This window comes from Coregonus lavaretus, assembly GCF_964263955.1.
Source record: "Coregonus lavaretus genome assembly, chromosome: 12".
NCBI lineage: Eukaryota > Metazoa > Chordata > Actinopteri > Salmoniformes > Salmonidae > Coregonus > Coregonus lavaretus.
Genome location: NC_139999.1, coordinates 22,652,205 through 22,672,227, shown reverse-complemented (window position 1 = coordinate 22,672,227; position 20,023 = coordinate 22,652,205). Strand labels below are relative to the sequence as shown.

General features: G+C 42.8%; 1 protein-coding gene across 1 annotated transcript in view; it reads right to left on the bottom strand.

Moving 5' to 3' along the window:
* Positions 1 to 1,513: 1,513 nt before the first annotated feature.
* The window catches only part of adamts9 (ADAM metallopeptidase with thrombospondin type 1 motif, 9), a 37,036-nt gene continuing 18,526 nt past the window's right edge, over positions 1,514 to 20,023 (bottom strand). The window contains exons 17-28 of the mRNA XM_084173914.1: positions 16,502 to 16,668; positions 16,256 to 16,385; positions 11,740 to 11,866; positions 11,383 to 11,593; positions 11,129 to 11,296; positions 10,220 to 10,384; positions 8,637 to 8,756; positions 5,086 to 5,193; positions 4,809 to 4,976; positions 3,340 to 3,615; positions 2,140 to 2,301; positions 1,514 to 1,822 (exon numbers count right to left, since the gene is read on the bottom strand). Coding sequence (XP_084030040.1) covers positions 1,634 to 1,822; positions 2,140 to 2,301; positions 3,340 to 3,615; positions 4,809 to 4,976; positions 5,086 to 5,193; positions 8,637 to 8,756; positions 10,220 to 10,384; positions 11,129 to 11,296; positions 11,383 to 11,593; positions 11,740 to 11,866; positions 16,256 to 16,385; positions 16,502 to 16,668 — 1,991 coding nt within the window. The 3' untranslated portion in view covers positions 1,514 to 1,633. The remainder of the gene's footprint in view (positions 1,823 to 2,139; positions 2,302 to 3,339; positions 3,616 to 4,808; positions 4,977 to 5,085; positions 5,194 to 8,636; positions 8,757 to 10,219; positions 10,385 to 11,128; positions 11,297 to 11,382; positions 11,594 to 11,739; positions 11,867 to 16,255; positions 16,386 to 16,501; positions 16,669 to 20,023) is intronic.

Here is a 20,023-nt window from a genome sequence, read left to right as displayed (position 1 = left end):
TTGTGTTTGTTCCAAGTGAGGTATGGTTGAGCATAGCATATTTTCACGTGTATTGAGCACTGGTGATCGCACCAAAATAAACTATTTACAAAAGCGAATATTTAGACATATCTAACATTACATAAATACACTCATATCAAGCACCTTTTGAGCAGTGGGCCTTGGACCTACTGGTTGGGCTGGGTTCTTATGTCTGTGCTAGTTAAAAGGAGGGAATCTGGGTCAGGACTTCAAACTGTGGTAAAATGACTATTACCCCGAAGAATCACATAATTGATCAAATAATACAGCTGTCACTTTATTCTACAGTTCTATTTCAGCTGGTGTTGACTTAGTCTTTACTTAAAGACTATTGTTTCTTTTTAAGAATTTAGCATAATTGGTAACTACCCGGCATTTACATTATTAAAAAGTAATTATTAGGTAATTATCATGTAATTACCATTTACAATGACATTTCTGAGTAAATACCAGGTAAATAGTGGACTGTAAAATAAGGCGTAAACATACGATGATTAGTAACTTCTCTATAAAAACTGCATGTGCCTTAAAGGGGCAATCTGCGATTGCTACATCCATCTTTTAAAAATGTTTATTCATTATATATAGCTATTGATTCTTGAAGAATATAACTTATATTAATTTAGAAGCTTAGTTTAACTGTCTAACCCAATCAGAACCCAAAATATAACCTTTATTTACTTCTTTGTTCGTAAACAATGTAATTGTAAACAAAACACTGTATAGCCTCAAAACATGGTTCAAACTATAATTTTCATTTCATGGATGGTCAGTCCTTGCATCCATAGCTCTGTCTATGCATTTAAGAGTGGTTACATTTATCCAGCTCCACCCCTTAGCTGTTTACCGAAAATGTGGTGGGGTGACGCTTTGTTATTGTTTGAACTGCATATTACACCCTTTAAGACACATTTAATTTTTACAGTTATGATGGCCAATAAAGCTTTAGCATCAGAATGATGTATCCATCTCTAGAGTACATAAAAACTATTTCCAGGTCATTTTCTTTGCCACATGTATGAATAGCAACAACACCCGAGTGTATGTCCATTATTTGGGTGTTAACAAAAAAGAAACAAGGCATTTTAAACTCCTGATATACAGAAACATTAATCAATATTTGCATATGAACAACGATTGACTAAGTGTGCGAATACAAAGAGCTATAACAGAAACGTTGGAGGTTTGTATATACATAGGAAACAAAGAAGAAAATCTCTTAAGTAATAAATTATCTTTTAAAACAATATTTTACAAACTAGCTTTGATTCTGATACAAACTGATCCTGAATTTTGAACACTAAGACTGATAACAGAGAAAGTGTTCTTATGGTCACAACTGTCAATGAAGCTTTTCATATGTTGTACTTTTTGGTTTGTTGTGTGTATCCTGTCTCTTAAGTGCAACATAAATCAATTCCCAACTGTCTCTAGAAGGATGACCAGTCTCAGGCACCAAGGGAAGGGTAAAGGTGAAATGGAAAGTGGAGTTTCCAGCATTTAAGCGCCACAGAAACACCCTGCTCTCTCAAGTTTGATTGTTTGTTTGTCAAACTCTGTGTGGTGAAATGAGAGGACTGTTAAAAAAGATGGGGGAAGAAAACGTTTATATTTACGAGCGTACCGAGCTCCATGGGTCTGTGCTCCAGTGGGGGTTAGACGGGCACGACTGAGTATTGCACTGCTCACGGTCGGGCGGTTTGTCTAGAATCTCACAGCTCAGATCGTTAAAGCGCTCTCCGTTGGGCCTCTGACACGCCACCAGCCGCGTCTTTATTCCTCCCCCACACGGCTTGGTGCACTGCAGGACAGAGCAGAGGAAAGAAGAGTGTGTACACAGAGTCAGGACAGTTGATTCATTCCATTGTTTATCCAACCTATGTCATCCCCATACAAAATACAGTTATCGATGACCTCTGGCCCCTAATCTCTAACCTTTAACCCCTCACCCCCAGCACAACCCAGGAGGTACATGACGACATACAGCCCAGCAAAGCAATTTCAGAAGAATGGAATTGCAGAATAATAACCTCTGTGATAACAATGAGGTGATGTCATCAAAGTGCGACTAAACCCCCACAGTGTATCAGTGCTGTAGGGCGGCTTGGGTTCTCTCACCTCTCCCCAGTTCCCGTAGACCCACTGTGGACAGGGTCCGGACTCACAGGAGCGCTGCTCGATGGGTTTGGAGCGATCTTCACAGTTGTTGGCAGCATAACCATTCTCATCCTGGCACACCACCACACGCCTCTGGAAGCCACCCGCACATGTGCTCGAGCACTGACGTCACAGGGAGGAGAACACAGTGAGATAGATGGGTCACACACTCTCACACGTACAGGTATGTATGCACTAACTCAGAGACAGGCAAGTAGACATTCAAACACTAATACACATACATGTATGAGCATGTATGGACACAATGACAAAAACATGATCAAACACGTCCATGCAAATGTATGGTGCTCATCTATGCACACACACCTCACTCAAACAAGGGGTTACAGCAATAATACATTTACCAAGAATCACAGTGTCACATATTGTAGACCTTTGCAAATACACACATCAGCTACAATGAAACAAGTGCACATATAAACACCATTAATAAATACAAACACTAACACACTAACCTACAGTATGTGCAAAAAGGCACCCATTGACAGACAAATATAAAAAAGCACACATACATCATTCTGGCAAGAGTCCGATTGACCGCAGAGACTATGTGCTTTAGGAAACTGGATCGATATATTAAAACACATATCCTCAGGAAGAGATCCCGAAAATAACCCTTGCTATTTCCCATGTTCCTTTAAATAACACCAGCTATTTGGGGACACAGACTGTTGTGCAACCGTTTTTAATAACAGCTGTACAATAGGCTAATAACCGCCAAAACCATCAGCACAACTCATTGACCTAAGTCAGGGGTAGGCAATTAGATTCAGCCGCGGGCCGTTTTTTGTTGGAGCGGATGGTTGGGGGCCCGGAACATAATTATAATAATTTGTACAAAGGGATTATATTTGAAAATAACAATCATTTCATACCTTGATTACATTGAGACATGATCATATATGTGAATACTTGGGAACAGATTTCCTAAATTAAACACATTTTAAAGTATATTCCTGGTGATTTTACTGTCTTTTTTGACCAAAAACGAATATCTCTCCCCTCCCAGAAAATCAGTGAGGGACAGTTTTGGCCCACGGGCCGCCTGTTGCCAACCCCTGATATAGGTTGTATGCATTAATTCAATGTTAAGGACCCTAGGACTGCAAGATGATTGTAAATGGTGTATAAGATATTTACCGCTCCCCAGGGTCCTGTCCTCCATTGGTGGGCCTGGGTTCGTCCTCCGCTACGTCCGTCGGCAGCCGTGGGCAGGTTGTTGCGGACGCCCCCGCTGGGCGAGGGGAAGGGTCGAGGATCACTGGAGCGGACAAAAGGGCACTGGGACATGGCACACTCCTGCTCTGTGGCTGGACGGTCGTCAGGGTCACACTCCACCACGTCCACTATCTGGTCACTGAGGTTCAAACACACCACCTGGCGAGTGGTAGTCCCCTGCCCGCAGGATACAGAGCACTGTGCACACACACACACACACACACACACACACACACACACACACACACACACACACACACACACACACACACACAAACACAGGCACACACAGTAAGACACACAGCATACAAACACAAACAAAACATGCTGTAGCAGCTCAGGTCAGTGTCTTGTCTCTTTAAACATGGCTGACACAAACAGATAGTGTAGTTACAGTACTTTAAGGGACCCAGTTTGTCAGATCAGTGGAACTTTTAACAGGCCCTGTATAGGCCTACAGTGGCTTGCGAAAGTATTCACCCCCTTTGGCATTTTTCCTATTTTGTTGCCTTACAACCTGGAATTAAAATTGATTTTTTGGCGAACACCAAAAGTGTTTGCTTATTTTTTTGGGGCGGCCCTCTCTTGGCAGGTTTGTTGTGGTGACATATTCTTTAAATTTTTTAATAATGGATTTAATTGTGCTCCGTGGGATGTTCAAAGTTTTGGATATTTTTTTAGAACCCAACCCAACCCTGTTCTGTACTTCTTCACAACTTTTTCCCTGACCTGTTTGGAGAGCTCCTTGGTCTTCTGGGGCCTTTCAGAACAGGTGTATATATACTGAGATCATGTGACAGATCATGTGACACTTAGATTGCACACAGGTGGACTTTATTTAGCTAATTATGTGACTTCTGAAGGTAATTGGTTGCACCAGATCTTATTTAGGGGCTTCATAGCAAAGGGGTTGAATACCTATGCACGCACCACTTTTCCGTTATTTATTGTTTAGAATGATTTGAAACAAGTAATTTCTTTCATTTCACTTCACCAATTTGGACTACTTTGTGTATGTCCATTACATGAAATCCCCCTGTATTTAAATTACAGGTTGTAATGCAACAAAATAGGAAAAACACCAAGGGGGATGAATAATTTTGCAAGGCACTGTAAATAAACCTCAGATATTATAGGCCACTGAGTTGGTTAATGAACAGTGCAGAGAGAGAGCATATAATGGTAGTCAGATTTCCCTCTAGAAGAACTGTTCACAATGGAACTGTTCACAAAGGTTAAAGACATTAGCAATGGAGGAAAACAACATATACTTAGCCACAAGACCCTCTAGTAATGTCAAATATTAAGTAGATATTGTATATATTCAATATATTTTAAGTATACACAGAGCATTTAACATGGTGGTTGATTGAAAGACAGTAGTTACTTACTGATGTCCATTCTAGGACCTTCCACTGTCCGCAGTGCACTACAGTGCACCCGTCCCTGGCCGGGGGCTTGGCCAGGTGGGAGCAGGCAGAATCCTCCGCAACCCCACCCTGGTTGTCACGGCAACTAACGTAGCGCATCCGTGTCCCTTTGCCGCAGGTGGCGCTACACTGTGGTGAAGAAGGAAGCAATCAGTACAGTACAGCAAAGTACAGTACAGTGTAACACACACAGTATTTGATTGCTACAGCGAGTGGTAGCGCAACCAATAAAACCAACCTGTGTCCAAGAGCCGAACCTCCACTGGGTTTTGTGTGAGAGGTGTGAGGGCACTTTGGTCCCAGGGGGAACCGGGTGGCTGACAGGACACTGGGCCAGTTCACAGTCCTACAGGGACAAACATACACATCCATCAAACCAATCACACTGACAGAAACACACCATACAGTACTACACTTTCATCTACTTACTGGACAACCTGTACAGCACTGACAGAAGTGTACCCACCAGACTAAAAGTAACAGTTACTCTGACAGATCCCAGAAACACACAACGTTAAGCCCCTCCACATGAGGCCAACCTTCTGAATAACCTGATGCCTGTCATAACGTGTCACAGTGGAGTTGTATCCCAGTCTCCAATGCCAACACAGGCATGTTACTGGGCTCCTTCCCCACCTTCCGCCCTGCTCTACTCCCCGGGTGCCCTCTCATGACCTTTGAACCCAGGTTAACTCAGGTTTAGCAGGGCCATAGAGGGCTCCACATTCCACACTCTGAGTCCTCTGAGTGGAAACAAACAGGACCCTGGCAGACAGCCAGGCAGACAGCCAGCCAGGCAGGCAGGCAGGGGGAACACAGCCTCCACAGCCTCACACTCAAGCAGTAAAACACACTGTAAAACATGGTTGTGGTGGTGGTGGGAGAAATAGAAGAGAAAGAAAGAAGGAGGTGAAACATGAAAAGGTACTCTGGTTCTAAAGGCAGCCAAGGCCTGTCTATGACGCTGTGGGTGTGTGTTGATGTATGTTGTGTACACGTCTGTGGGTAGGTGTGTAGGAGGCAAGTGTTAAGTCGTCGTTATGTATTTTTTGGTTTTCTCTTCTCCTTCTCGCTGGTCAACTCAGGTAGAGATAGGCGTCCTGAAACATAAGCTCCGTTCTTTTCTCTTTCCCCCTTTTCCAGCCCTGGAGTAGTTTAGGGTGGGCGATCTCAGAGCAGACTTCACGGATGACTGGCTGGAATCACAGGGAGGTGAAGTGACTGATTCAGGGTCACCAGGCCTGACGGCTGAGTCGGGAATTAAGGCCGGGACCAGGGGGGCCTCCCTGGGACCGGAGTCTCAGTCTGTGTTTATGGCCCAGCCCACCGCTCCACACCCTACCCTGACCTGCCCACCCCATGCCCCAGGAAAACAGACCATTCTGCCTTCCAACTATTAGCACGGAGAGAGAACGAAACAAGCTCTAATAAACTAAACCAATGCATGGGGAGAGGTCCATAAAAGTAGAGGTTCATGAAATGTGTGACGATTAGTCAGCAACTGTATGAATGTGAGTTTGGGTTCACTGTCTATGTGTTGGTCATTTTCGACAGAGCAGGAATTGTTTTACTGAAGAGATTTTCAGATAGGTTCACATAAGGTGGAGAGAACCAGCCTACACACATTCCATGTCGTTCATTATTTTCCATAGAATGCATCGAGCCACGAGTTGATTATCCCTTTTATGTGTTCAACATCCACTGAAGTAGCTAGCAAGTTTACTAGATAGGGACAATAGTTGCCTTGGTAACCAAACAAACAGACTTGCTAGTTTAGCTAACCAAACCATTCGTCCTAGCTTGTTATTATTAACATTGAATTCAACAATGCCAATAATGTTTTCAATTTGACTTTTGCTTTCAAAAGTAGCTCAAACTATAGCCATTGAAATCTACCGTGCAAATATACAGTGCGTTATATGGAAATAATGCACACTCTAGAATGCCCTTCAAGTCAATCAGAAACGAGTATTCAACAATTGTATTATTTTATTTTTATTTGACCTTTATTTAACCAGGTAAGCCAGTTGAGAACAAGTTCTCATTTACAACTGCAACCTGGCCAAGATAAAGCAAAGCAGTGCGATAAAAACAACAACAGAGTTACATATGAGGTAAAACAAAACATAAAGTCAAAAATACCACAGAAAATATATATACAGTGTGTGCAAATGTAGCAAGTTATGGAGGTAAGGCAATAAATAGGCCATAGTGCAAAATAATTACAATTAGTATTAACACTGGAATGATAGATGTGCAAAAGATTATGTGCAAATAGAGATACTGGGGTGCAAATGAGCAAAATAAATAACAATATGGGGATGAGGTAGTTGAGTGGGCTAATTTCAGAAGGGCTGTGTACAGGTGCAGTGATCGGTAAGGTGCTCTGACAATTGATGCTTAAAGTTAGTGAGGGAGATAAAAGTCTCCAGCTTCAGAGATTTTTGCAGTTCGTTCCAGTCATTGGCAGCAGAGAACTGGAAGGAATGGCGGCCAAAGGAGGTGTTGGCTTTGGGGATGACCAGTGAGATATACCTGCTGGAGCGCATACTACGGGTGGGTGTTGCTATGGTGACCAATGAGCTAAGATAAGGCGGAGATTTGCCTAGCAGTGATTTATAGATGGCCTGGAGCCAGTGGGTTTGGCAATGAATATGTAGTGAGGACCAGCCAAGAAGAGCGTACAGGTCACAGTTGTGGGTAGTATATGGGGCTTTGGTGACAAAACGGATGGCACTGTGTTCGACTACAGTACATCCAGTTTGCTGAGTAGAGTGTTGGAGGCTATTTTGTAAATGACATCGCCGAAGTCAAGGATCGGTAGGATAGTCAGTTTTACGAGGGCATGTTTGGCAGCATGAGTGAAGGAGGCTTTGTTGCGAAATAGGAAGCCGATTCTAGATTTAACTTTGGATTGGAGATGCCATGGTATAAACTACAGTACAAGACTGTTAACGGACAGACATTAAGGTGGGAAACTAGACTATTACACTACAGTACAAGACTCTTAACAGACAAACGATACCCCTGGCAGACTGTAGGTGTGACTTACATAATAACCAAGGTGAGGACAGTTTCCAAGAATAATCCAGGAATGTTTTGCCCCATCACCAGCCCTGCCCCGTGGCTGGGTTTCTGGGGTTAGAGCCAGCTCCCCCTCCATCACCCACCCCCAGACCCCCTCCTGTGCGCCCCCTGCCGTGGAAAGGCCCTCTCTCCTGCTCCTTCATGCTTCGTAAGGAGGCAGACTGCTGGAGGGAGACAATCCTGTGTCTCCGTCTGGGGGTAAGAGCGGCCTGGCACAGCCCCCCTCTGAACACCCTTTAGACAACAAGGCCTTATTGAGTCCAGGTGGTAATGGACTGGGTCACAATGTGCCATTGACTGTACCTGTGTCACAGCCTGCACAGGAAAAAAAACTTTCCTCACTATAAAATTGAACACCATTCTTCAACTGCAGGGGATGGGGAAAGTCACATGGTCAGCTCTCAACTAAGCATTCAAGTAGTGTGTCAGGAACGGGTTAGGGTGTTTGCGTGTTCTACTGAGTCTGACAAATCAAGCCCTGGGTGGTCTAATACTGAGAAAATTGCATATAGGCCTCACTTCATGTTATATCCTCACAAATGTCACTTGAAAACAGAGTAGTATCCAAGGGCAGTAGCCAAAGGTATCTTCACAAAATGAGAAGGCATCCACCAAACTGCTTTCACTCTCTCCAGATCAGTGCAGAGGAGATGGGGTACGTACAGAGATGTTGAGATGGGTATTAGTGGACTGTGTCCTTACCTGAGTGTCAGTGGGCCGTGTGGCCGCGTTACATTCAGTGTCGTCCATGACAGACCCATATGACCCCACAACGCACTTCACCGCCCGCATCTGGTAGCCTGGTCCACACAAGGTTGTGCACTGTGTTCACCAAAGAGAGAACAAGAGAAAAGAGCGACTTAAAGAAAGAGAGAGGTAGAGATAAAGAGAAAAAAAGTGACAGAGAGAAAGTCAGAGAGGGACAAAAAAAAGCCTACATACCAAATCATAATGCATGAGTAATTAATCTACTTTCCACTGCTTTTTCCCCCACTGTATCTAAGTCAGTGGGTACACACACCACACTCTCTTCTACCTTACTGACTCCAATGAAACGAGGTCAAACTTGTGTGGCAGTAACTTTAAACAATCTTTATTAAGAGCTGTCATTTTATTGTGAGGAACTTAAGTTTTATCAGAATTTTTTTCTGTTTTGGCCAATTCCATGGTATAGGATCATCTAATCTCCATCACACATTTAGGCTTACAGGCAGTTTGCTGTGTTAAGTACCTAGTTTTGATTTGCAAAATGTTGCAATACCTTTTTAGGCTAGAGCCTAAGGGTTGCTACAAAGCAGCTGTTTTTCATCCTGAGAGATCTACACTGATTATGCTTTAGCAAGCATAAAGATTGTGTACAGATTGTGTATGCTTATTTTGGTATGGTCAGCAATGTGCCTAAACAACAGAGTGAATGGGGGATAGACTAAATGAGTGGCTTAGCTTATCTTTCTTCTGTCAATGCTCTACATCTGGAGAAAGTATAGTATAGCCTCATGTCCAATTGGACAGAGTTCCAAATAGCTAAAACTCTGAAGCAAAATCGGTTTCATTATGATAGATACAGTAGTATAAATTTCTGTTTCATTGGGTCATATTCTAATATTTGAAACAGTTGGACACGTTTGGAATGACACAATAAGTCCACAAGACATGCCACCAGAGGTCTCTTCACAGTCCCCAAGTCCAGAACAGACAATGGGATGTGCACAGTACTACATAGAGCCATGACTACAAGGAACTCTATTCCACATCAGGTAACTGATGCAAGCAGTAGAATCACATTTAAAAAACAGATAAAAATACACTTTATGGAACAGCGGGGACTGTGAAGAGACACACACACAGGTACAGACACACGCATACGCACACACATGCTAGCACACGCACTCTACACACACGTACATTCTAATATTGTTGTATGCCGGTATTATACATTTTGTATTATAGATATGTAGTGGTGCAATAATGTTATATGATGTACTGTTTTATCTTTTGTTTTATGTGTTTTATGTGTGATGTATGTGCTTTAATGTTTTGGACCCCTCGGCAGCAGCTAATGGGGATCCCTAATAAATACAAATACATAATCGTTAGCTGTTGCAAGACACAACACTACAGTCTTTGAGGAACAGTTGGTAAGCCACAGATGTCACTTGGCAAAGATGTCACAGTGTGTGCCACCTGGCAAACATATCATAATATTACCTGGCACAAAGCTATGTCACCACTCTCATAAACATGTCACTGTACTGTATGTCAACTGTCCAACAGGTGTAACTCACCTGTCCCCAAGGTCCGACCTGCCACGAGGCACAGTCCTGCTGCTGACACGTCTGGACCGACTCAGGCTTGGACGCAGAGTCACAGAAGCGGTCGTCCCGTCGATCCTCTGCAAACTGGCACCATGTCTGCCGGTGCTTGTACCCTTTCCCACACGTCACCGGGCACTGCAAGAACAGTCAACAGGCACAATGAGAAACATGGGCACACATAGCATAAAGCCAGGACAATCAGGACAACAGTGTGTGTGCATATAACAGTAGCTTTGACATGTACAGTAGGTTAGCTATGTGTGTACAGTATGTGTTTGTTTGGGATATTTAAGCAATAAGGCCAGAGGGGGTGTGGTATATGGCCAATATACCACGGCTAAAGGCTGTTCTTATGCACGATGCAACGCGGAGTGCCTGGATACAGCCTTTAGCCGTGGTATATTGGCCATATACCACAAACCCTGAGGTGCCTTATTTCTATTATAAACTGGTTACCAATGTAATTAGAACGGTAAACAAGTCATTTTGCGTCATACCCATGGTATATTGTCTGATATACTGTACCACAGCTTTCAGCCAATCAGCATCCAGGACCCAAACTACCCGGTTTATAATATAAAACATTTGTGGAATGTGACTCATAGTATTTTGAGCTGCTTGGACAGAATGTGTAAACTATGCAATAAAGCTAGTTATTGCCCCACATAGTGCACCATACATGACAAGACATAACAAGGACATTATTAACATTTGGATTTGATCTTTGACCCACTTCACTGGCGCCCTGTCATTTTTACATCTTTAACAACAAACTGGTCGTAGCGTAAAAAGGCCACCTGGGTTCTAAATTCCTAAATTCATTTCAAGTGATAACCATCATTTCCAAAGCGTAGTCCAAACATTCTCCATAGAACTGACCTCAGACCAGTCTCCGGTCTTCCACGCGGGACACAGGAACTCATTGCAGTTCTGGACGGTGGTGAGCTTGTCTCGCTGGCTGCACTTACTCTCATCACTTTCTGCCTCAGAGGACTTCCCACACACGGCCGCACGACGCCGGGACCCTCCGCCACAGCTTTTGGAGCACTGAAACACACGTACGCGTATTCAACCATTTTCCTTCTGTTTTGCCTTCTCTTTTTCTTAGCCCCCCGAAAAACAGGCGGTCTCACCTCTGACCAAGAAGAGTACTCCCAACCGGCCGGGTTACAGTCTCCATGGCAACTCTCCTTGTCCTCAGGTTTACGTTGACTGCTGCAGTAACGCTCGTCCACCTTCTGGGTCTTTCCGTCGGTACGTCTGAGTTTGGCGCAATAGATCTCCAGCGTACGATATCCCACTCCACACGGGACTGTACACTCACTCTTCTGTGCCACATGCCACCTGTACAGACAGGAAAGGTCATAGGTGAGAGACGCTGACAGGAAACAACTTCATAATTTTATATCATACAGCATACAGATCACAGATATAAAGATAGTGATGAAGAATCTGTGATATGGACAGATGGAGAGTGGTTTAGGTAGTACCTGATTTCACACTCTGCGTTGCAGGGTTCTGTGACCATGGCTGGTCTGGCAGCCCCATGGCATCTCTGGTCTGAGACCACCACACGGTCCGACTCTCTACTACACAGGATCTTCCTCTTACGCTCTCCTGATGGGGTGTGAGAGAAGGTTTAGTTCCTTGGTCATGGTCCTACTGCTTTTGGTTTCTCCCTGGGATTGAATCGATTGGCTGGAAAGTCCATGCGCGCTTGGATTCTTTGAAGTCTAAATCAGACACTTGTCAAAAGGCAAGAATGAAAACCAGCAGGAGTGTGTTCCTCCAAGAGTCACGTTTGACGTACATGGTTTAAATCATTGCAAAATCAATTCAAAAAGTATTCCCAGAAACCTTACCTTCTGTTCTCAATTTTTATAACCAAACATTAAGAGCAGTAAATCAGTAAATCTTCATAGATAAATAGAAATGTGACGTTGACACTGAAGAGCGCCCGTGACGTCGACATTTCTCTCCATTGCATATTTACATTTAAAATGTTTGTCCTTTTTAGTATGAATTGTCCTGAAGAAATTTTGAAAATCCTGCACAAACATGACAATTACTGCAGGAATCCTGCAGGACCGAAACCTGCAGGATTTGGATATTCCTGCAGGATATGGCAATTCCTGCATGACCAAGTACATTCCTGCAGGTATCCTGCAGGACTGAAACCTGCAGGATTTTGATATTCCTGCAGGATATGGCAATTCCTGCAGGACCAAGTAAATTCCAGCACCAATCCTGCAGGATTTTGATATTCCTGCAGGACCAATTCCAGCACGAATCTTGCAGGATTTTGATATTACTAGGGCCATATCGGATAGTCAAACTGCTGAAGGAGAAGATCAAATGTGTGCGGAGGTGAGTGCACATTATTTTGTATATAGCTAGCTAGTTTTCTATTCCAAAGAGACGTGTTTTTAACTCTCCTTTACAATTTACATTAGATTTACATTTTGGTCATTTAGACGAACAAGAAGATGAACAGTCATGTGACATCTTGGTCACCATAGCAACAGTTGACAGTTGGAAGTTGAGGAAATGGCTGCCAGGCAGTTTAGCTAGTTCAGATACTGCTAATATTACAATATTTTTTGACAGGTATGGGGTCAGAGAAACATACTAAAACTACAACAAATGTTTATATAAACATGTTAGGAGGTGGCATAGGTCGGTTTTAAAGTGTTGTGTTTGTAGAATATTTTGTATGAGTAAATTAGCTAGCTTAGCTAGCATGTTCTCTGCCACTGGCTGCTACCTAGCTAGCTTTGACAAAAAAAAACATTAAAAACTTTTGCTTCCATGGAAAGTGACAAATGAGGTTTGATATACCTCTTGCTATGTCTCTTTAGTACTGTTATCACAAGTTAGGCTTTAATTTTTAAGTCTATTGAAATGGGGTGATAGATTAGATTTTTTGAATGACTAGGCTAATGGCTCCTTGGCTAGCATTTGAAAACAGTAACTAAGTCAGATGACCGATCCTGACCTGTCATAAATAAGGAAGTGATTGCATTTTAAATAGTAAAGAGGGGTTTAAAACAATGGTTATCTATGAAATATCACTTTATTTTCAATGAAATAAGGTCACAATTGAATAAACTAATTGTTTGATTTAAAAAGAAATGTATAATTTTAACATCACTTTCTCTCTGCTTTACTTCTAGCTTGCTTGGACAGTTTCCCCACCTCCACCATGTGAGTTCTCTTCTTTTCCCTTACAGCTTAGACTACAGGGAGCACAGAAACATACACACACCTAGCATTTCACTGTAATTCTTGACCTTGACTACCTGTGCTAATTAGAGTAGTTAGTGTCTATGAATGGGCTAGTCTGCGCTCAACTCCGTGGAGGAGTTGAGGTACTTGGCTATTTTAGCGCCAAACTCAGATTGTAATGGTTGTTAGTGTTGCTAACGTTTTCAAGCAAATTCCTAATGCTAAAGAAGTCCCACAGTTGTTATAGAAAAGGTCACACGCTAGTAGGGTTGCAAAGGGAGGGTATATTACTGGAAACTTTCTAAGCTTACCAGTAAACTACCAGAATTTTGGTATCTTTCAAGGATTTTATGTCATCGATCACAATACATCTAGTGTCCCGTGTAGCTCAGTTGGTAGAGCATGGCGTTTGCAACGCCAGGGTTGTGGGTTTGATTCCCACGGGGGGCCAGTATGAAAAAAATAATAATAATGTATGCACTCACTCACTGTAAGTCGCTCTGGATAAGAGCGTCTGCTAAATGACTAAAATGTAGTGGCCCTTCTGGGTACTTCATATTATCACAGGTGTCTGTAATAATCTCTGGCCTTCTGTGTGGCCTTATTACATATGAAATAATTGTATGAAATTATTTTAAAATAATAGATAGAATGACAAAGCTGTAAAACATTATCCTAAATATAAACCATCAATTTAGTGAATACCATTGGTGTTAAATATGAGGGGTTCAGCATGAAATATCCTTTATATATTTTTTTTTATTATGTCAATATGTATTTGTTGTCAATGTTTTGGCGTCAATCTGGTGGCAGTTGTGAAAAAAGTAAATAGTTGAAGAGTTGCTGTTAATTGAAAAGAATACCATTGTTGATTAGATGCTGTTTTCATTAATTAGGCTATTTTCTCTCCCTCTCACCCTCCCCTCCCGGAGGACCTGAGCCCTAGGACCATGCCTCAGGACTACCTGGCCTGATGACTCCTTGCTGTCCCCAGTCCACCTGGTCGTGCTGCTGCTCCAGTTTGAACTCTTCTGCATGCGGCTATCCCTGACCTGTCCCTGACCTGTTCACCGGACGTGCTACCTTGTCCCAGACCCAACGTTTCTCTCTACTGCACCTGCTATTTCAACCTCTAAATGCCCGGCTATGAAAAGCCAAGTGACATTTACTCCTGATGTACTAACCTATTGCAACCTCTACAACCACTATGATTATTATTTGACCCTGCTGGTCATCTATGAACGTTTGAACATCTTGGAGAAAAATCTGGCCTTAATGGCCATGTACTGTTATAATCTCCACCGGGCACAGCCAGAAGGCCCTCAGAGCCTGGTTCCTCTCTAGGTTTCTTCCTAGGTTTCTGCCTTTCTAGGGAGTTTTTCCTAGCCACCGTGCTTCTACATCTGCATTGCTTGCTGTTTGGGGTTTTAGGCTGGGTTTCTGTATAGCACTTTGTGACATCTGCTGATGTAAAAAGGGCTTTATAAATACATTTGATTGATTGATTGATTTCTCTTAAACCATATGTTCTATCTACTAGAAACTCATGCACAATATGGAAACATATATAATAAATTAATACTATATATGAATAAATTTTTTACAAGTTATTCAAGCATAAATTACCAAAGAATCTTACTGAAGATTCCGGTAACCTTGGTAAATTACCGGTAGCTTTGCAAGCGTACACGCAAGTAGAAATGTTTATTAAGAAGTTAAGTTCCATTTGTATCCCTGAGCTGTACTTACCACCGTAGGTTGTTTACTGATTTGGAGAGACCGCGGCAGCCGCTCATGTGTGCATAGTTATCCAGCAGGTTGGCGCGCACAGTAATTACAATGGGAGAATCTCAATAGCATTTCCTTGATTCCTCTGGGACCTCTGACCTCCTCATCCAATGGGTTTTGAGAAGGAGGCGAGGAGAGAGCACCCGAGGAATCAAGGAAATACTATTGAGATTCTCCAAATGTTCTATGTCGAGGGGTGTTTTCCTAATAATAGCCTATCTACAGTATATTAGTTTAACGTTAATGTGATACAGTATTTTGTCCTGAAATGTTTAAATGTATTATGGATTGGTCATTGATAAGATAACTATTGAGAAGTACTGATTGTAAAGGGAATTATTAGGCTAATGATAATTGATGAAATACCTGTTTAGGTGCATTCTGTATTATCTCAGTGTTACAGGTTAGGCTTCAGGTGCCCATTTTCAGGAGAGCATAGGCTGGAGTGACATGTTATCCAATGCTCTAGTCTAGGCCTACTAAACACAGCTGTGTGCAATCATTGACGCTTTATCAAAGTTATAGGCGCTCTGCCTAGTTTAAAGGTGCTCTTTCTTAGAAGCTAATTGTAGCTTCAGTATATTGACCATTTAGTTTATCTGTATAAGTCAGAATCTGTCAACGTCTTGTCATAGATCCAGCTCACCTTCTGCACCTGTTAATAAATACCACAATTTTGCACCTGAATTCCATGTTTCACACACCCTGACAAGACTGTAGGGTACAGCATTCTACACTATTTAATGAGAAATGTCTACTTTTCTACTTTCTAGAAAACGCTTGGTTGCAGGAGCTTTTTTCGTGTTGGAGACGAGGACTTCATGGTTGTCAGATACAACCACATACAGCCTCAACTCCTCTCTCCCCTGATCTTTCACCTCCTTTCCCACACCCCATCACCTTTCCCACACTCCTCCACAATCTTCTCTTTACCCCCCTAACCCCTACACCCCTTCCCCTCTGTTCCCTTCACATCCCTCCCCCAACCCTCACCTTGGCAGGGCCTGCTGCACTCCTGCCAGGGCCCGTAGGCGTCCCAGACGAACTGCTGGGTTTTATCCTCGATGGGGATGTTATAGGAGTACCTGACGTCTGGGTTGTACAAGTTACCTACAGAAAGCACCTGCGGAGTGAGAGGGGGGCAGAGGAACAGAACGATCCGTACAGTTCCACTGTTCCATTTGCATCACAACCATTTTACTGTGTCACATTCTCAACAGTTAGGTAAGGAGTCATTACCTGGACAATGATCTCCTCTTCGATACGGTCAGTGCAATTGATTCTCTCGATGACGTGGTCAGATCCGCTGTACTCGATGATGGCGTTGCCCAGTTTGATTTCCCTTTTAAACATGCTAACCACAAACTCGCCATTGAGCAGATACTCCCCACGGCTGTTTGAAACAGCTACATAAAAAGAGAGAGGAGGTGACACTGACATGAATAAATAGGATGTCATAAGAGTTTGAAAGTACAGTATGGGACAGGGTGAGAAACCACAAGTGTCTGATGAGCTCAGCTAAAGTCATTTTTCCTTTTGTTGAGGAAATCAAACAGTGTTTACATGGGAATACTATAGAGTTGGCTGAGTGTTTACATGGACATACTGTAGAGTTGGCTGAGTGTTTACATGGACATAATGTAGAGTTGGCTGAGTGTACATAGACATACTGTAGAGTTGGCTGAGTGTTTACATGGACATACTGTAGAGTGTCTGCTAAATGACGTAAATGTAAAATGTAAATGTAGAGTTGGCTGAGTGTTTACATAGACATACTGTAGAGTTGGCTGAGTGTTTACATAGACATACTGTAGAGTTGGCTGAGTGTTTACATGGACATAATGTAGAGTTGGCTGAGTGTTTACATAGACATACTGTAGAGTTGGCTGAGTGTTTACATGGACATACTGTAGAGTTGGCTGAGTGTTTACATGGACATACTGTAGAGTTGGCTGAGTGTTTACATGGACATACTGTAGAGTTGGCTGAGTGTTTACATGGACATACTGTAGAGTTGGCTGAGTGTTTACATGGACATACTGTAGAGTTGGCTGAGTGTTTACATAGACATACTGTAGAGTTGGCTGAGTGTTTACATGGACATAATGTAGAGTTGGCTGAGTGTTTACATATACATACTGTAGAGTTGGCTGAGTGTTTACATGGACATACTGTAGAGTTGGCTGAGTGTTTACATGGACATACTGTAGAGATGGCTGAGTGTTTACATGGACATAATGTAGAGTTGGCTGAGTGTTTACATAGACATACTGTAGAGTTGGCTGAGTGTTTACATGGACATAATGTAGAGTTGGCTGAGTGTTTACATAGACATACTGTAGAGTTGGCTGAGAGTTTACATGGACATACTGTAGAGTTGGCTGAGTGTTTACATGGACATACTGTAGAGTTGGCTGAGTGTTTACATGGACATAATGTAGAGTTGGCTGAGTGTTTACATAGACATAATGTAGAGTTGGCTGAGTGTTTACATGGACATACTGTAGAGTTGGCTGAGTGTTTACATGGACATACTGTAGAGTTGGCTGAGTGTTTACATGGACATAATGTAGAGTTGGCTGAGTGTTTACATAGACATACTGTAGAGTTGGCTGAGTGTTTACATGGACATACTGTAGAGTTGGCTGAGTGTTTACATGGACATACTGTAGAGTTGGCTGAGTGTTTACATGGACATAATGTAGAGTTGGCTGAGTGTTTACATAGACATACTGTAGAGTTGGCTGAGTGTTTACATGTACATAATGTAGAGTTGGCTGAGTGTTTACATAGACATACTGTAGAGTTGGCTGAGTGTTTACATGGACATAATGTAGAGTTGGCTGAGTGTTTACATAGACATACTGTAGAGTTGGCTGAGTGTTTACATGGACATACTGTAGAGTTGGCTGAGTGTTTACATGGACATAATGTAGAGTTGGCTGAGTGTTTACATAGACATACTGTAGAGTTGGCTGAGTGTTTACATGGACATACTGTAGAGTTGGCTGAGTGTTTACATGGACATACTGTAGAGTTGGCTGAGTGTTTACATGGACATACTGTAGAGTTGGCTGAGTGTTTACATGGACATACTGTAGAGTTGGCTGAGTGTTTACATAGACATACTGTAGAGTTGTCTACTCTGAAAAGAGAGTTGGTCAACTGTAAACAAACTCTCACTTAACTCAGTGATTAAAAAAAGAGCAGCAAAACAGCTGATGTTTTAATTTACAGTAAGGCCTGCAACAGAGAGCAGATAAACCTAATTGGGGTCAAAGAATCCTGCATTCCTCCTGGAGGAATCTCAGTCCTCCTGTTCTGTTCATCAGTCTGTCTGCTGCACACATACACACTAATACGATTATGGAGCTAATTTCCTGAGTTACTTTCCTCGCCATTTCACACATCACAGTTATGTGGCCGCAGAGACCGGCCCACTTCCCGCAAGCCCTCTTACCCCCTGTTCCCACTCAAGCCCCAGCACACCCGCAGAGACAGTCACACACACACACACAGACACACACACACACACAGACACACACACACAAAGAAACACAAACATAGCGACCTTTACGAGCAGCACAGAGAGAAGGCCCCAGCGCACCCGCAGAGACAGTCATGCACACACACACAGACACACACACACAAACACACACACACACACAAAGAAACACAAGCATAGTGACCTTTACGAGCAGCACAGAGAGAATGAAATGGACCCCAGAGGGCTATATGAGTTCTGGATCATTAACGCGTTAGCATGTGTGCCCTAAACTCTCGTACAGGCCAGGTTCAATGGGCCCGCCAAAGCTCTCAGCTGAAGACAAGCAGAACACTACAGTATCACCACCAACCATAAATCAAATCAAATCCAATTTTATTTGTCAAATGCGCCAAATACGACAGGTGTAGACCTTACCGTGAAATGCTTACTTACAAGCCCTTAACCAACAATGCAGTATGAAAAAATAACAAAATTATAATGTATGCACTCACTAACTGTAAGTCGCTCTGGATAAGAGCGTCTGCTAAATGACTAAAATGTAAATGTTAAGAAAAATAAGAGTAAAGAAAATATTTACTAAATAAACTAAAGTAAAAAGAAAGTAACACAATAAAATAACAATAACGAGGCCATATACAGGGGGTACCGGTACCGAGTCAATGTGCGGGGGTACAGGTTAGTCGAGGTAATTGAGGTAATATGTACATGTAGGTAGGGGAAAGTGATTATGCATAGATAATAAACAGCGAGTAGCAGCAGCGTAAAAAAACAGGGGGTCAATGCAAATAGTCAGAGCAGCCATTTGATTAACTGTTCAGCAGTCTTATGGCTTGGGGGTAGCAGCTGTTAAGGAACCTTTTGGACCTAGACTTGGCGCTCCGGTACAGCTTGCCGTGCAGTAGCAGAGAGAACAGTCTATGACTAGGGTGGCCATTTTTTTCGCCTTCCTCTGACACCGCCTGGTATAGAGGTCCTGGATCACAGGAAGCTTGGCCCCAGTGATGTACTGGGCCGTACGCACTACCCTCTGTAGCGCCTTGCGGTTGGATGCCGAGCAGTTGCCATACCAGGCGGTGATGCAACCAGTCAGGATGCTCTCGATGGTGTAACTGTATAACTTTTTTGAGGATCTGAGGACCAATGACAAATCTTTTCAGACTCCTGAGGGGGAAAAGGCATTGTCGTGCCCTCTTCATGACTGTCTTGGTGTGTTTGGACCATAATAGTTTGTTGGTGATGTGGACACCAAGAAA